At 45.8% G+C, this 16570-nt stretch overlaps 1 protein-coding gene across 3 annotated transcripts in view; it reads left to right on the plus strand.

Annotated features, from left to right (window-relative positions):
* The window catches only part of LOC118395073 (receptor-type tyrosine-protein phosphatase S-like), a 76250-nt gene that overhangs the window by 40577 nt on the left and 19103 nt on the right, over positions 1-16570 (plus strand). For 2 of the 3 annotated variants that reach the window (XM_052464235.1, XM_052464236.1), the window contains 11 exons: positions 1112-1381; positions 1620-1999; positions 2586-2787; positions 3046-3182; positions 3753-3897; positions 12922-13016; positions 13185-13438; positions 13538-13625; positions 13794-14009; positions 14284-14441; positions 15126-15238. In XM_052464235.1, coding sequence (XP_052320195.1) covers positions 1112-1381; positions 1620-1999; positions 2586-2787; positions 3046-3182; positions 3753-3897; positions 12922-13016; positions 13185-13438; positions 13538-13625; positions 13794-14009; positions 14284-14441; positions 15126-15238 — 2058 coding nt within the window. Of the gene's footprint in view, positions 1-1111; positions 1382-1619; positions 2000-2585; positions 2788-3045; positions 3183-3752; positions 3898-6428; positions 6750-9826; positions 10021-10358; positions 10386-10682; positions 10801-10983; positions 11626-12921; positions 13017-13184; positions 13439-13537; positions 13626-13793; positions 14010-14283; positions 14442-15125; positions 15239-16570 lie in introns of all 3 variants that reach the window. The other variant, XM_052464237.1, reaches the window with a different exon arrangement.

A 16570-nucleotide genomic window follows, 5' to 3' on the forward strand; every position in this document is an offset into this window, starting at 1 on the left:
TTGTCTGGAAGAGGAACCAGACAATACTCTCTCTCTCTCTCTCTCTCTCTCTCTCTCTCTCTCTCTCTCTCTCTCTCTCTCTCTCTCTCTCACTCTCTCTCACTCTCTCTCTCTCTCTCTCACTCTCTCTCACTCTTCCCCCTCTCTTCTCCCACGGGTTCTTCATGAGCATAGTTAACTCTTTAAAGTCGTCCAGGAATGCATGTGACCCATGAGCTCTATCTCTCTATGCATCTTATATAAGATAGACCTGACAGATAGCTAGTAGATTCAGATTCAGCACAATTGCAGTTAACAGGAGCACTCTGTGCATGTTGTCTGGCTGATAGCAGGTTTTATTGATTGGCTCGGCCAGCGCCACGTATCTAAAGGGCCCTCATCTGCAGTGGAGAACTTACCCTGGAGGCACAGAAGTCTCTTTGAAGTTTCTCAGTCAAGTTTCTGGCGAAGTTTCACTTTTCCAGTCAGTAGCCTTGAGCTTCACTGCAGGGGGAGTTCAGCTGTAGTTTAGATCTTCACATCAGTTTGATTTTGCTCATCTTATCCTTTCAGAGAAAATGGCATTGGTATTTTGTGCCGCCCAGAGCTCCAATATTTGAATTGTAGATCTTGTTTTGTAACAGGGATTGGGGAAGAGGGCGTTTTCTAGTTTGGCTTCTACAGTGATGTGTCCAGAATAGCAAATTATGTCTTGTGAAATATACAATGGGTTGTTGCCCAGTGGCTAAGACATAAGAATCGTACAATAGATTTCATGTGTAGGGTGAAATGTAACTTGAGATAGTCAGCAGTCTCTCAACATGGAATCTGTGTATTTCAATTGCAATCATTAGCCTTTTCAAAACTACCAATGTGGTTTTGATGAAACGTGAAATATTCCTTTATAGAACTTCTGTAAAAGCAGTGAAGATCATTCTACCCTTTCTGTTACCCCTCTCTCTCTCTCTCTCTCTCTCTCTCTCTCTCTCTCTCTCTCTCTCTTTCTCTCTCTCTTTCGTTCTCTCTCTTTCTTACCCCCTCTCTCTCTCGCCCTCTCCTGTCCCTCCCTCTCTCCCTCCTCATTCCCCTCTCCCCATCCTCCCCCTGTCTTTCCCCTCTCCTCCTCTCCCAGTGCGTCGCGTGCCCCCTCGTTTCTCCATCCTGCCCGCCAACCATGAGATCATGCCTGGCGGCAGCGTCAACATCACCTGTGTGGCAGTGGGCTCGCCCATGCCCTATGTCAAATGGATGCTGGGTATTGAGGACCTGACCCCGGAAGACGAGATGCCGGTGGGACGCAATGTTTTGGAGCTCAACGGAGTGAGAGAGTCGGCCAACTACACCTGCGTGGCCATGAGCAGTCTGGGGATTATAGAGGCCACCGCACAGGTGTCAGTTAAGAGTAAGGGACATCCTTTAGTTTTCTAACTGTGCTTCCACTGTGTCCGCTCGCTGGATTTCTTCTCTCCCATTAAAACATAAATGCCCCTAACAGCCACATTAAACATATAGATTAGATAGTTAGGGCCACCTATGATCTCGCAGGTGTCCGCCAAGAGTAAGGGGACACTAGTCTTCCCCTATCTGCCTTAAGACGTTATTAAAGACAGTTACAAAAATATCTGCTTCTACCGTCACAGCTCTTCCCAAGCCTCCCGGTACCCCGATTGTCACAGAGACGACCGCCACCAGTGTTACCATCACCTGGGACTCCGGTAACCCCGACCCAGTGTCCTATTACATCATCCAGTACCGGGCCAAGACACCGGACAGCAAGTATGAGGCGGTGGACGGTATCACCACCACCAGGTACAGCATCGGAGGGCTCTACCCCAACACGGAGTACGAAGTCAGGGTGTCGGCCTTCAACAGCATCGGCCAGGGCCCCTCATCCGCCCGGGTAGAGGCCAGGACAGGGGAACAGGCCCCGGCTAGCCCCCCCAGGAACGTCCAGGCCAGGATCATCTCCCAGAACACTGTCATGGTCCGCTGGGAAGAACCGGAGGAGCCCAACGGACAGGTAAAATACAATTGAAATGAGTGAATCTGTTGTTTTATTAAGAGAATAAGTAGCAGGGATCATTCTCAGTAATCCACTTCTCAAACAATAATGAACGTCTCAGAACACTGAGGTGCAATAGGCAATAGTTAGCTAGAGAAACATCTATTCCCTGGGCAGTATAAATAACAAGCTGAATAATGGAATCAACATAAACAACAATAATCACAAAAACAAGATGAGGGCAATGCATCCTAAACAGATAATACAAATGATGTGACATACATATTACAGTTTAAATCACACACTATAATGGTTAGGCTTTAGGTAGAGGTCAGTTGAAAAGTCATCTAGTTATTAAATTATAACGGTCATGGCAACCTTGAAGCTAATGCAATGTTTATCTAGCTCAGCTAGCAACATAGGTCCAATATAATGGAATGTGGATAGATGTCACAATATATAATAGCTTCCAAACACAAACAAACAAACATGGACCAGACATGAGAGGTTAACTAACACTTTCTTTCTTTCTTTCTCTCTCTATCTCTCTCTCTCACTCTTTGTCACTCTCTCTCTCCTACCCTCTCTCACTCTCTCCATCCAGGTGAAAGGTTACCGGGTGTACTACACCATGGACCCATCTCAGCCCATGAGTCTGTGGCAGATCCATAACGTCCAGGACAGCACCATCACCACCATCCAGAGCCTGGTACCCTCTGAGACATACACAGTCAGAGTACTGGCCTTCACCTCTGTGGGAGACGGACCCTTCTCTGACTCCGTCCATGTCAAAGTTCTGCCCGGAGGTGGGTGGGTGGGTGGGTGGGTGGGTGGGTGTGTGGGTGGGTGGGTGTGTGTGCGTACACTATTTTCTGACTTGGTTCATGTCAAAGTGCTTCAGTCATTTTTAAGGTTAGTCACATAAATATTGCGAGTCTTCCATCTTGGTAAGACTGGTCTGTTTAAATAAAGGATTAATTGAACAGTCTAGAAGCTACTAATTGACTGAATGCTAGAGAAGTGAATTCTAACTCTTGTCCTCTCTCCTGTCCTGTCCCCTGTAGTTCCAGGGCAGCCAGGGAAGTTCAAAGTGGGAAAGGTGACAGACACCAGTATACAGCTCACCTGGGAACCGTCCTACATCAAGGAGGGCATCGTCAACTACGAACTGCTCTACAAACCTGTCAAGTTTGGCAGCCTGGTAAGACTTCTTCTTCAATACGAAGTACATTTCATTAAACTTTTACTGCAGTGGGCTACATCAGGGTCACACAAGGTTGATTCTTGGTAGTCTCGATCAAGTACACCTCACACACATGGTTATTGGCTTCAAAGAAAGAAGACAGCTGTACTATGTCAGATATAGAAATGTAATCAGTTTGGAGTTTGCATCCCAATATTACACTTGATATACATCACAGAAAACTGAAATATAACAACATTGGTTGACATAGAAACACCAGATTCATCTTTGCTAATTATGAAATGTGTTAATTATGAAATATATTAATGACATTCCAAAGACTGCAGGAAAGAACTACGATTATTAAATTGATATAATACACACAGATAATCCAGAGTAATCCCTCCCTTTCTTTCTTTCTTTCTTTCTTTCTTTCTTTCTTTCTTTCTTTCTTTCTTTCTTTCTTTCTTCCTTTCTTTCTTTCTTTCTTTCTTTCTTTCTTCCTTTCTTTCTTTCTTTCTTTCTCTCTCTACCCCTTCTCTCTTTATTTGATTCATGTTCTCTCTTCCCCATCTCTCTCTCTAACAGGAGAAGTTGACATTCGGGCCCAGGGCGTCGTACACAGTGGAGGGTCTGAGGGCTAATACAGAGTACTCCTTCTCCCTGGCAGCCATTTCCAACAAAGGCATCGGAGCATTCACCAACGAGCTGGTCCAGAGGACATCACAAGCCAGTATGTTTTCCTTTGTCACACCTGCAAACACAACACTAATGTAACGTTAAAGTGTCTCTGCACTCCTGCTGCTTGTCATCCCACACAGCTCCAGAGTCACTGGACCCTGGGAGTCGTCCACACCCTTTCTTGTCCTCTCATCCATTCCTTTATCCTGTGCACTCGTCCATCCCCCGTATCCATCTCCTCTGTATTTGGAGTGTGCCTGACGTCCAGCACACCAGCACTTTGTTTTTTTTTAACTCTCATCAAGTCCCAAGCGGACGCCGCTTTCTGGTTTTTTTCCCCCTCCTCTTTCGCTTTCTTCACTCCTTTCATACGGTTTCCTTTCCTTCAAAGTTGGTCAAAAGTGGACTTTTTTTTCCTCCAGTTCAGGGTCAGCTCACTGTTACAGGTCAAATGTCAATAGTCGTGAGGATATTATATATGTGTTGCCTTTGTTAGAGGTAAGTGTTGGAGGCAGTAATAGGTCTGTATCCTGCCTTGAAGGTAAAATATTCCTTTTTAATATTTAATTATGTATTTGTTACCTGGGAAAAATGTACACCTTATGACTTACATAAGACGTACATTCACCAACAGAATCTTTCTACATGCCTTACCTACAAACGGAGGTTAGACCCGTGGGTGGCTGTTGAGGAGACAGCAGGCTGGGGAGTGACTGAATGCCTTTTATTTCGTGGAGCAGAATGCATTTCACACTCAGCTTGGCACAGTTAGCGTGCCACTTGGCTTTGGTGCACGTCGTGAATGTTCCCCCAGGCTACTGGTACTAAGACTGCAGCTCAAGTGTCAGACTCACATATCCGTCAAAATCCCAAAATACTCCAGTCAAATGCACACTTTTCCCTCTGCACCTTTATTTGGTCAGTGTTTCGGTTCAGTGTGATGTGGTGTCTCTGGTTGCATGGTAAGAAGGTCCTGTCTGCTATTAGTCGGAGAGATGGGTGAGTGTCTCAAACAGTGCCTGTTTATGTATTTTATCTTTACTGCTCTTCTGTCATGTGCCTTCACTCTTGTTCTATCTCCGAGTTCCTCTGACGTTGCACGAGGTCAACTTTCATGAAAGTATTTGTTTTTGGTTCCAGTTTCAAACCCTGCTCTCCACCTTTCTCTATGACATTTCAAATCCCCGAACCTAATTTTAAGACATGAGATAGGGCAGTTAAAGAAGCACTAAAAGATATAAAGAGTTTGGCAAAGTTCCAACACAATTATTACATTCCACTGAGGAGGTCCAGGAACCGTTGGTATAGCAAGACAGGAGGATTAACTGCTGAACTCTATACAGTATCTGTGTCGTTCCAGCCTAAAACCCCCAACAGCAAGCAACGCAGATGTAGAAAAAACATGTTTTCCCATCTCAAGAGGTTAAATTAAGAAAATGTCAAATATATATATATACATATATATACTGGCAATTAAAGTAACAGGGTTGACCGTAACAGGGTTGACGTTTTCAAGCAATAAAGCAGTAAGCAATAACTCCTCTTGTGACAGGGGGGAATGGAAGCTTTGTTGTGTGTCACAGGGAGGGAAATTGAATGCAAGATTCACAATATATCTATTTATTTTAACACATTTCATATCTATCAGTGGGCAACAGTGTTGACGTGCAATTAAAAAGGAATGGTTTCACCATATTAAAACAACAGTTCAGTTCACGTAACAGGGTTGACCTAAATTCATCTTCAGAAATGACTTGGTCAAAGTAACTAGGGCATTGTTGGTGAAAACATTGCGATTTGGGGGGGGGGTTGAGTGAGTTGAAGTCTTTATCATCTAAAACCTGAGGAGAGACATGTCAAAATGCATTTTCCATGTGGTCTATATTAAGATGCTGAGAATATAAATGTACTTCTTCTATAGAAATGGATCCTCCCTATCATTTAATAATTCGAAAGCAGATCATTCAATCAACATTCCTACTAGTCCCAGCCTAGGGGGCAAGTTTTAATGAGTTTGGATCCCAGGAAAACAATGAATTTCGAAGTCGGGTCCCAGGCTGAAAAGGTATAAGAACCCTTGACCTGCAGTATAGCTCTGTTCTTATCCAGCCCCACTAAGCTAGTCATAAATAATTGTGCTGGCATTGGTCAGAGCAGACAAGTGAAAGCCTTTCATCCGGTATCAGTTGCATATCCTCCTGGGCGGTAATTAAGTTGTCCACTCTGCATGGATACCCCCTGCCTTCTCCTTTATCTTATTACCTATTTAACATTATTAATTTCTTTCTTCCGCCATAATGGCTTTGTCTCCCGTGTTGGAGCCTTTGTTTCTCTGTTTAGCTGAGTCATGTTTGTTTGTCTTTAGAGGCCTTCTCTTTTAATTTAGTTTTGTATTATTTTCCCTTATAGTTGAGTTTTCCTTGGTTTAGTCTCAATTCCTTTTTCCACCATTTTCTTATATTATTGTTTTGCTTGGTGTTTTCAACCTCTCTCTGTCACTGTCTCTTTGCTTTCTCTTTCTTCGCTGCGTTCCTTACTCCCCTGCCCCTGCAAATTTCCTCTTCCTGCCCCTCGTCCAATCAGAGCCATCGGCTGCGCCCCTAGGCGTGTCCTGTGACAGCCCCAGGTCCACCTCCCTGAGGGTAAGTTGGAAACCGCCACCCACTGAGACCCAAAATGGCGTGCTGACTGGCTATGAGCTGCGCTACCAGCAAATGGTGTCTGGGGCCAGGGTCGAAGGTCAGGGTCCGGAGGTGAAGGGGCCTCCCATCCCCCCAGAGCAGGGGCAAGTGGTGTTGGAGGGGCTAGAAAAGTGGACCTGGTACCGTGTTATCCTGGCAGCTTTCACTACCGAGGGGTCCGGACCGGAGAGCCCGGCGCTGCTCTGCCGCACGGATGACGACGGTGAGTATGTGTGTGTGTGTGTGTGTGTACATTGATCAACTGATCAATGTATTGATAGAGTAATTATATGTTGTGTGTGGATGATGGCGCCAGAGGAGATGGCAGCCGTTTTACGATCACCTAACCAATTGTGCTTTTGTGTGTGTTTTTTTGTGTTATTTTGTACATAATGTTTCTGCCACTAAGTCTTATGACCTAAAAGATCTTCTAGATATCAGGAGAGTGACAGACTCACCCTGTACTGGAGGAATCCTTTTTCTTTAACAAGTCAGTTTTGCTAGCACAGACTGGAATATGTTCCAGGATTCTTCCGATGGCATTGAGGAGTACACCACATCAGTCACTGGCTTCATCAATGAGTGCATCGACGACGTCGTCCCCACAGTGACCGTACATACATACCCAAACCAGAAGCCAAGGATTACAGGCAACATTTGCACTGAGCGACAGGGTAGATCTGCCGCTTTCAAGGAGTGGAACTCTAACCCGGAACCCTATAAGAAATCCCGCTATGCCCTCAGACAAACCATCAAACAGGCAAAGCGTCAATACACTACTGAGATTGAATCGTACTACACCGGCTCTGACGCTCGTCGGATGTGGCAGGGCTTGCAAACTATTACAGGCTACAAGGGTTAGCACAGCTGCGAGCTGCCCAGTGACACAAGCATACCAGATAAGCGAAATTACTTCTATGCTCGCTTCGAGGCAAGTAACACTGAAACATGCATGAGACCATCGGCTCTTCCGGATGACTGTGTAATCACGCTCTCCATAGCCAATGTGAGTAAGACCTTTAAACAGGTCAACATTCACAAGGCCGCAGGGCCAGATGGTTACCAGGACGTGTACTCCGAGCATGCGCTGACCAACTGGCAAGAGTGTCTTCACTGATATTTTCAACCTGTCCCTGACTGAGTCTGTAATACCAACATGTTTCAACAGACCACCATAGTCCCTGTGCCCAAGGACACTAAGGTGTAACCTGCCTAAATGACTACTGACCCGTAGCACTCACGTCTGTAGTCATGAAGTGCTTTGAAAGACTGGTCATGGCTCACATCAACACCATAATACCAGAAACACTAGACTCACTCTAATTTGCATACCGCCCCAACAGATCCACAGATGATGCAATCACTATTGCACTCAACACTGCCCTCTCCCACCTGGACAAAAGGAACACCTATGTGAGAATACTATTCATTGACTACAGCTCAGCGTTCAACACCATAGTGCCCTCAAAGCTCATCACTAAGCTAAGGACCCTGGGACTAAACACCTCCCTCTGCAACTGGATCCTGGACTTCCTAACGGGCCACCCCCAGGTGGTAAGAGTAAGTAACAACACATTTGCCACGCTGATCCTCAACACGGGGGCCCCTCAGGGGTGCGTGTTTAGTCCCCTCCTGTACTCCCTGTTCATCCATGATTGCGTGGCCAAGCACGACTCCAACACCATCATTAAGTCCACCGACAACATAACGGTGGTAGGCCTGATCACCGACAATGAAGTGACAGCCTATAGGGAGGAGATCACACTGACAGTGTGGTGCCGGGACAACCACCTCTCCCTCAATGTGATCAAGACAAAAGAGATGATTGTGGACTACAGGGAAAAGGAGGGCCGAACACGCCCCATTCTCATCGACAGTACTATAGTAGAGCAGGTCGAGAGCTTCAAGTTCCTTGCCGTCCACATCACCAAACACACCAAGACAGTCATAAAGAGGGCATGACAACGCCTATTCCAACTCAGGAGACTGAAAAGATCCTCAAAATGTTCATCAGCTGCAGCTGCAGCTGCAGTCCCCTGACTGTTTGCACCACTCACCAGGCGCTACAGAGGGTAGTACGTACGGCACAGTACATCACTGGGCCAAGCTTCCTGACATCCAGAACCTATATACCAGGCGGTGTCAGAAGAAAGCCCTGAAAATTGTTAAAGACTCCAGTCTTTAACATAGACTGTTCTCTCTGCTACCACACGGCAAGTGGTACCAAGTCTGGGTCCGAAAGGCTTCTTAACAGCTTCTACCCCCAAGCCATAAGACTCCTGAACAGCTAATTAAAGGGTTACCCAGAACCCTCTTTTACCCTGCTGCTGCTCTCTGTTTATTATGTATGCATAGTCACTTTAGCTCAACCTACATGTACACTACCGTTCAAAAGTTTGGGTTCACTTAGAAATGTCCTTGTTTTTGAGAGAAAAGCACATTTTGTTGGTCCATTAAAATAACATAATATTGATCAGAAATACAGTGTAGACATTGTTAATGTTGTAAATGACTATTGTAGCTGGAAACGGCAGATTTTTTTATGGAATATCTACATAGGCGTACAAAGCCCAATTATCAGCAACCATCACTCCTGTGTTCCAATGGCACATTGTATTAGCTGATCCAAGTTTATCATTTTAAAAGGCTAATTGATCATTAGAGAACCCTTTTGCAATTATGTTAGCACAGCTAAAAACTGTCCTGATTAAAGAAGCAATAAAACTGTCCTTCTTTAGATTAGTTGAGTATCTGGAGCATCAGCATTTGTGGGTTCGATTACAAGCTCAAAATGGCTAGAAACAAAGAACTTTCTTCTGAAACTTGTCAGTCTATTCTTGTTCTGAGAAATTTAGGCTATTCCATGCGAGAAATTGCCAAGAAACTGAAGAACTCGTACAACGCTGTGTACTACACCCTAAAACAGAAAAACGCAAACTGGCTCTAACCAGAATAGAAAGAGGAGTAGGAGGCCCCGGTGCACAACTGAGCAACAGGACAAGTACATTAGAGTGTCTAGTTTGAGAAACAGACTCACAAGTCCTCAACTGGCAGCCTCATTAAATAGTACCCGCAAAACACCAGTCTCAACGTCAACAGTGAAGAGGAGACTCTGGGATTCTGGCCTTCAAGTCACTTTTACTTTATACTTATGTGTTTTTTTCTACCTAACACTTGTTTTTCTTAGAACTTTTTAAAGCATTGTTGGTTAAGGGCTTTTAAGTAAGCATTTCACTACAACTACACCTGTTGTATTCGGCGCGTGTGACAAATACAATTTGATTTGTGTGTGTTCCTCAGTCCCGGGTGCGGCCCCTCGGCAGGTGGAGGTCCAGCCCATCAACTCCACGGCCCTCAGGGTCACCTGGCGATCTGTGTTGGCAAGGCAACGCCAAGGCCAGATCCGTGGTTACCAGGTGCACTATGCTCACGTGGAGAGCAGCTCATCACGCACCCTGCCCCGGATCAAAGACCTGCTATTGGACGACAGCCAGGTGATGTCATCACTAATCTTACTATTCTTACTTCCAATTTTCTTTAAAATATTTAATTGGAATATCTTCACAACAGTGAAGTGCACACTTAAAAGGATAACGTACACCTTTGCCAGCTGTCACACCTCTCCAGATCACGTCAGGTTTGTAGCGCTAAAGTGAAGCAAATCGTTCGCCTTACATTTATCTCAGTTTGAGACTTTGTAGTTAAAATGACTTCCCCCTACGCTCTTATTTCCTCCTCCTATATCTAATCTCCTCTCTTGACTCATTCACTTCTCTCTCTCTCTCTCTCTTCCCTCTCTTTCTCTCCCATCCGCGTCTTCCCGTGGGATCAGTTTGTGGAGGATGACTTTACTGAATACGTGAGTAGGGCTCATTCTGTCAGTATTAAACGGAACCGTATGTGGTACGTTGCATAAGGAAGTTATGAAACCCTCATTAGGAGATGCCTTATATCTGAGATACAGCCAGTTTGTAACATGTCTCTATGTGAAAGTAATAGGGCAGAGTAAGTTCATGCTCATTGCTGTTTTAGTGGAGATAGGACAAGAAAGGAAGGGGTAGGCAGGAACGGAGACGGGAGGGAAGAAGAGAGAGAGGTTTTATAGAGGTTTAGCTGAAAAATAAGTGTGTGTGTGTGTGTGTGTGTTACCCTGTAGGAGATGATTGTGGGGGGTCTTAAGCCAGAGACATCTTACTCTGTGTCTGTGGCTGCTTACACCACTAAAGGGGACGGAACACACAGTAAAGCCAAGGTGGTGCAGACACTGGGGATTGGTGAGCATCACACACACACTCAAAAAAGGATGAGATCACTTAAGAATGCACACACCCATAATACACACAAAATACACCCAGTCTACAATAGCATATTACACATATTATACAGTATATTCATGTATTAAACGTACAATGCATAACTGACATGTTTGTGCCTCTCCTTCCTGCTCTTGTCTGCAGTGCCTGGTGCCCCCTCCCTGTCAGTGCGCCCGGGATCTGAGTCCTCCTTGGTGGTGAGATGGGGACCCCCTTCAAGGGGGTCAGACTCAGGTCCAGGTGCCAAAGGGTCTGAAATTCAGATCCAGGGTTACCGGCTACAGTTTGGGCTGAAGAATGCCACTCTGGACACTATAGTGGAGTTTTCGTCCAGGGAGCGAATGTACACTCTCACAGACGTAATTCCAGGTTTGACCTATGTCGTTACTCTTTCTGCCAAAAGCCGGTCGGGGTATGGAGATGAGTCGTGGGAGGAACTCGAGATGCCCGAGTACCCACCCAGGGGGTACCCCCAAATCTTGGAATCCATTAATGCCACCTGCTGTTCACTCCAGTTCTCCTGGCTACCCCCTGTGCCAAGCGAGCGAAACGGCGTGATCACTGAATACACAGTAGCTTACCGGGAAGAGGGGGGTCTTGACCCTATGGGCATTGACCCTCTCGGTCCTCCTCGCCAGATCACGCTCCCAGCCAGTGAGTCCAGCTACACCATCCTGGGCCTGAACCACAGCACTGGGTACGAGGTGCAGATGTGTGCTCACACCAGCGTAGGTCCCGGCCCCTTCAGTCCCCCGCTGCTGTATCGCACAATGACATTCGAGACAGGTAGGGCTGGCCTGGGGCCTGTGCACAGGGCTCAGGAAAAACCCCCCTATTCACTCTAAGCACTGGTCTAGAGTCATATTTGTCTGCCTTAATCTGAACCTTGAATATCATAGTCCAAAATGCAAAGCTGACTCTGGGCCAGTTCTAAGGAGTGACTTTCATCCACAGAGTGGTTGAAAACTGCAAAGTCCACTGGAAAATCCCAGTCTCCTCCACCCACCCACACCCACCACCTCCTCCCTCACCTACCCCTCACCTCCAAGGAAAATGGACTGAATGCCACAGGAATGAATGTATGGAGAACACTCTCACACACCCACAGGTAAAAGTCAGTAGAAAAGCCGGGTAGGTTGTGAACTGTGAGGTAAGTGTTGAGTCTTGGCTCATTGGCTGAACGAGGCATTAGTTTCGACACATGGTTGGTATCTAAAGGTAAGCTTTTACATCAGTCAATCCCTCACCTCCTTTTGGATTGACTGAACCAATTCCAACCTTTGTTGACATGTCATTGGTGTGTTTTTTAACCCTAACAATCCCAGCAGGCACTAAACCACTAAACACACACATTCTTCAGTTCTGTTTCTCTCCCTCCACTCCTCATTCTGATCAATCAATCCACCTCTTCACCTCCTCCTCCTCCTCCAAACCTTCATCTAACGTTCCCACTAACTTGAATTCAGATCAGTCTGAAGACATGCTTCTACCCCATCACTCACACAGACACCCACTCACAGGTCTACAGGGTGGAAACGGAGGAGTGGAGAGGTTGATTGGCACAGGGCAGTCTAGATTGACCCTGCCTTGACTGTGTCTATATGTATCTTACAGGAGAATGATGTACGTCTAACCTCCCCTCATTCCCTTCACAGCGACCCCATAACCCTTTGAGAAGATAGTTATTTCGAAGTTACATATTCTGTGTGTTCTGTTCTGGGAAATCTACCAGAGCGAGTTAGGCTAGAATGAGATAAAGTAGGATTAGGCAGATGATGCCGTAGTAAAGAGGAAGTACAGTGCACACAGGAGCCAATGGTTCTTATCTCTTCTATTCTTCAATTCTATTCACTCTTATTTGGTACCCAGTGCCCATATACGTACTTCCTAAAGAATGTTGAGATGTATGACATCACTGTCAGGTCCTTCTTCATCTTATTTTAGGAATTGGGATCCTTTGTTATAGAACCTACTAGAATGGGTTGGTAGCCTCTCCACAAAGGGTTGTGGACCGTTGAGACATGTGAATAGGGCGGACTACACCTCAACTGATCATTTGTTTGTTCTCCATCTTCCAATCAGATGTCCCGAGGAACTTCTCAGTGAACTTGGCAACCAAGACGAGTGTTCTGCTGACCTGGGAGTTCCCCGACAGCCCCTACCCATACCACTTTACTGTGAGTGTGCGCGTGTGTGCACGCATGCATAAACATCAGTGTGTCTGTGTGTATGTGTGCGTAAACACAATTGTGCGTGCATGTGTGTGTGTATGTCGCTGCGTGTGTATATAACGTTTGTACAGTATGATCTTAGCCATAAAATACCCCCTATTCTATTCCTGCCAGGTGGAGTATAATCATCAGAAGATGGAGGTGGATGCCAGGCTGAGGAAAGCAGTGATCCCCAACCTGCAGCCCGATACTGACTATGACTTCAAGATCACCTCCCCCGAGGGCAACATGGGCCGGCTGAGGCACCGCATCCTAGCCAAGACGTCTCCACTAATCGGCATCCGTCGTCCAGAGATAGACCACACCCGGGACACGGAGACCACCATCACCATCATTCTGCCTTCACTGGAGAACCGCAGCCCTGTCAAGTAAGGCCTACCTAGAGGATGGATTTCTACTGATTTTAATGGTGTTTAGAATTTGCGATATTTTCTGATGTCCTGTGTGTTGGCTGTGTCTCCCTCTAGGAACATTTATGTGGTGGTAGTTCCACTGAGGAGGGCAAGGGGGGTCATCAGGCATCTCAAGAGCCCAGACGAGATGGACCTGGAGGAGGTGAGAGCTATGGCAACCCTATGCTATGGGGAACACATGACATGGCTGGTCCTCTCTCTGAGAACCTTTGCTCTTTTAGATTTGGTTTCTTAATGTTGACATCGTTTTTTTTTTTGTTTTAAACGTATCAATAACATCCGTCTCTCTTTCTCTTCCTCTCCTTCCCAGTTGTTGGACATCAGTCAAAGACAGAGGGACTCTAGACAGCAAAAACAGGTTGACCTGCGTCGAGCCTACATCACTGCCCGCTTCACCCCTGATACCCTGCCAGCCTTCTTCACTTTGGGGGACCAGCTGGACTACGGAGGCTTTGAGAACCGCGCTCTAGAACCGGGACAGGAGTACGTGTTCTTCATCCTGGCAGAACTCAACGGCACCACAGGGGTACGGGGAAATCCAATGAGGATTTTTTTTGGTTTGTTTTGTTTTTGTGTGATTGCATATAGGTATTGGTAGGACAGTGTGTATCTCTCTCACATAGTCACGTCTTCTCCCTCATTCTCAAAAGACAAGCTACTTTGGCATGGCCATGAACAACACTGTTACGGCAATGAAATAGACAGTATATCACTTGACGAATGGAGAATGAAAAGGCAATAATGTTCATATCCCCTCGTGCGATATGTATTCCTCAATGTGCTCTGTTTGTGTATCGTAGAAGATGTACGGGGCCAGCCCCTACACAGACCCAGTGATAGCCCCCGACTCAGACCCCCAGCCCCTGGACGCGGGGGACGGTCTGATCTGGGTGGTGGGACCCGTCCTGGCCGTGGTCTTCATCATCTGCATCGTCATCGCCATCCTGCTCTACAAGAAGTGAGTGAGACCCGGGGAGGGAGCACTAAACTTACACAGGGGTTGTATATCTAACAAGTATAACACGCTCAAATCAGCTTGCTTGCTTTGCTATAAACAGAAAAATATGATAATATGCTATTCGTCTCTAACATTCTCTAACACGCTATACCTCGCTAACACATACGTTATGGTTCTATCCCATGACAGCCATTGAAATGTGTCTGTTTCAACTTACACAGTATACTGGCATATTAACAGGCAGAGAAACAAGGGACGGGATTGTAAGGGCAGCTAGACTGACCCAGCCAAAGAGATGTGTCATCCTTAGTAACCCAGCCATCAAGCTTTTGAATACAAATGTATCACATTCCTCTTTTCATTATTCACTCCCTCGCTCGCTCCTGTTTCGGAAGCAGCAAGCCAGACAGGTGAGTGTCGGCCATACTAATTAGTTGGTATATTGTGTTGGTGACATATTTAGATCTAAGGACAAATGATATAGTGTCAATTCAAATGCTTAATTGGCAGTGCAGCAATTTATAGAAATAATACAGTCTAAAGTATTTAAAACTTGTGTTCATTGAACTCAATTGTGGTGAATACTGTTAGGTCAGTCATGACCTCTAACGCCTCTACTCTCTCTGGTGTGTCTCTTGTCTGGTGATTGTCCTGTTGTGTTCTGTCTCCCTGGTCCCTGAGCAGTAAGAGGAAGGACTCTGAGCCCGGCACCAAGAGCCTTCTGGGTAACGCTGAGATGATGGCCCACCACCCCACAGACCCCGTCGAGATGAGACGCATCAACTTCCAGACCCCTGGTATGCACAGACAAACGCATGCACCCACGCACACATGCACACACACACACACACACACACACATTTTTCGATAGCACATCTGTTCTTGATAAAAGAAAGAAAAGTTGCTGAATTTATATGGTGGGAGGAACTGCAATAAAGAACTAAGTGAATTTCAAGTGTAGAAAGTTACCACAGAAAACACACCACACACACCACCCTCTGAAGCTTCCACCAGGGTTTCATTTCCTTCTGAGATCAAAATGGCTGTCCTCCAGGTTAGTACAGTTAAGATGAGTCATCGTCCGTGAGTCATACCTGTGCAACGGGCGGCACGGCACTCTGCCCAAACACTGTAACCGTCTCAGTGTCTGCCCGACCGCCCACAGTCCCACCTGGCAGGCGCTAGATAGCCATGCCAGAGAGGACAGAGGTGTCAACACTGTCAGAACTGAAAAACACTTACATGACCTTTTTGTTCTTGAAAAGAGGAAAGGTGAGAGTTAAAGTTATTTTTAGCCAATAGAATTATATTTCTGTCTAGAATGCGTGGTGTAGATCTTCCTCTTTTCCTAGCGTGGCCAGACACGGCAGACCCACTCCGCCTCCACACCCTCTGTGAGTCCCACCTCCATCTGCTCTGGTGTTAATTCCCCCAGGCTACGCCTCCGCCACTTCCTGTTACCCTCTGTATTACGAGAAACTGCTTCCCCCTCACAGAAGGAACTTAGATGAGAATGAGTAGGATGTTATTGTGTAAAATATACAGTATATTGTATAATTAGGTTATTTGTGGCAATGTTAACATTATTCATGCCACACAGGTGTTGTTCAATGTATTCATCCGTTATGATATTGGCTTTAACAGATAGTTTTATTACAATTAGGCCTATATTTTGCAACACTGCTCATGGTGCATGATGCTATTGAATGATATTGTATAGCACTCTCCACTACATCTGACAGTGTTTTACATTGTATGGGGGCTAACACTCGACCTCCACACCATTACCACCCACTGTGTGTGTGGAGATGCTCAGGGTGCCGTTCGGCCTAATTAACACTCTGTCTTTTTTAGTTTTTTTTTTTCTCCGAATCATCGCTTGCGCTCCTAAACGCTCAGAAAAGTAATTTCCATATCAAAGGGAAACATTTCCAAACCAACCGAATCGCAGACTTTGTATCTTTTAAGTGGATTAATATTGATTCTCCATTGTGCTATTCGTGTAATTGTATTTTGCCATCTAACAAAGAACCCGTAAAATTCATCTTGTGCAATGACAAGAGTGGTGTGTGTAGGTGTACTCTATGCAGTCTTGTCACTGGTAGACGTACCATTATGCAGAAGAGGCA

The sequence above is a fragment of the Oncorhynchus keta genome, chromosome 15 (assembly GCF_023373465.1).
Source record: "Oncorhynchus keta strain PuntledgeMale-10-30-2019 chromosome 15, Oket_V2, whole genome shotgun sequence".
NCBI lineage: Eukaryota > Metazoa > Chordata > Actinopteri > Salmoniformes > Salmonidae > Oncorhynchus > Oncorhynchus keta.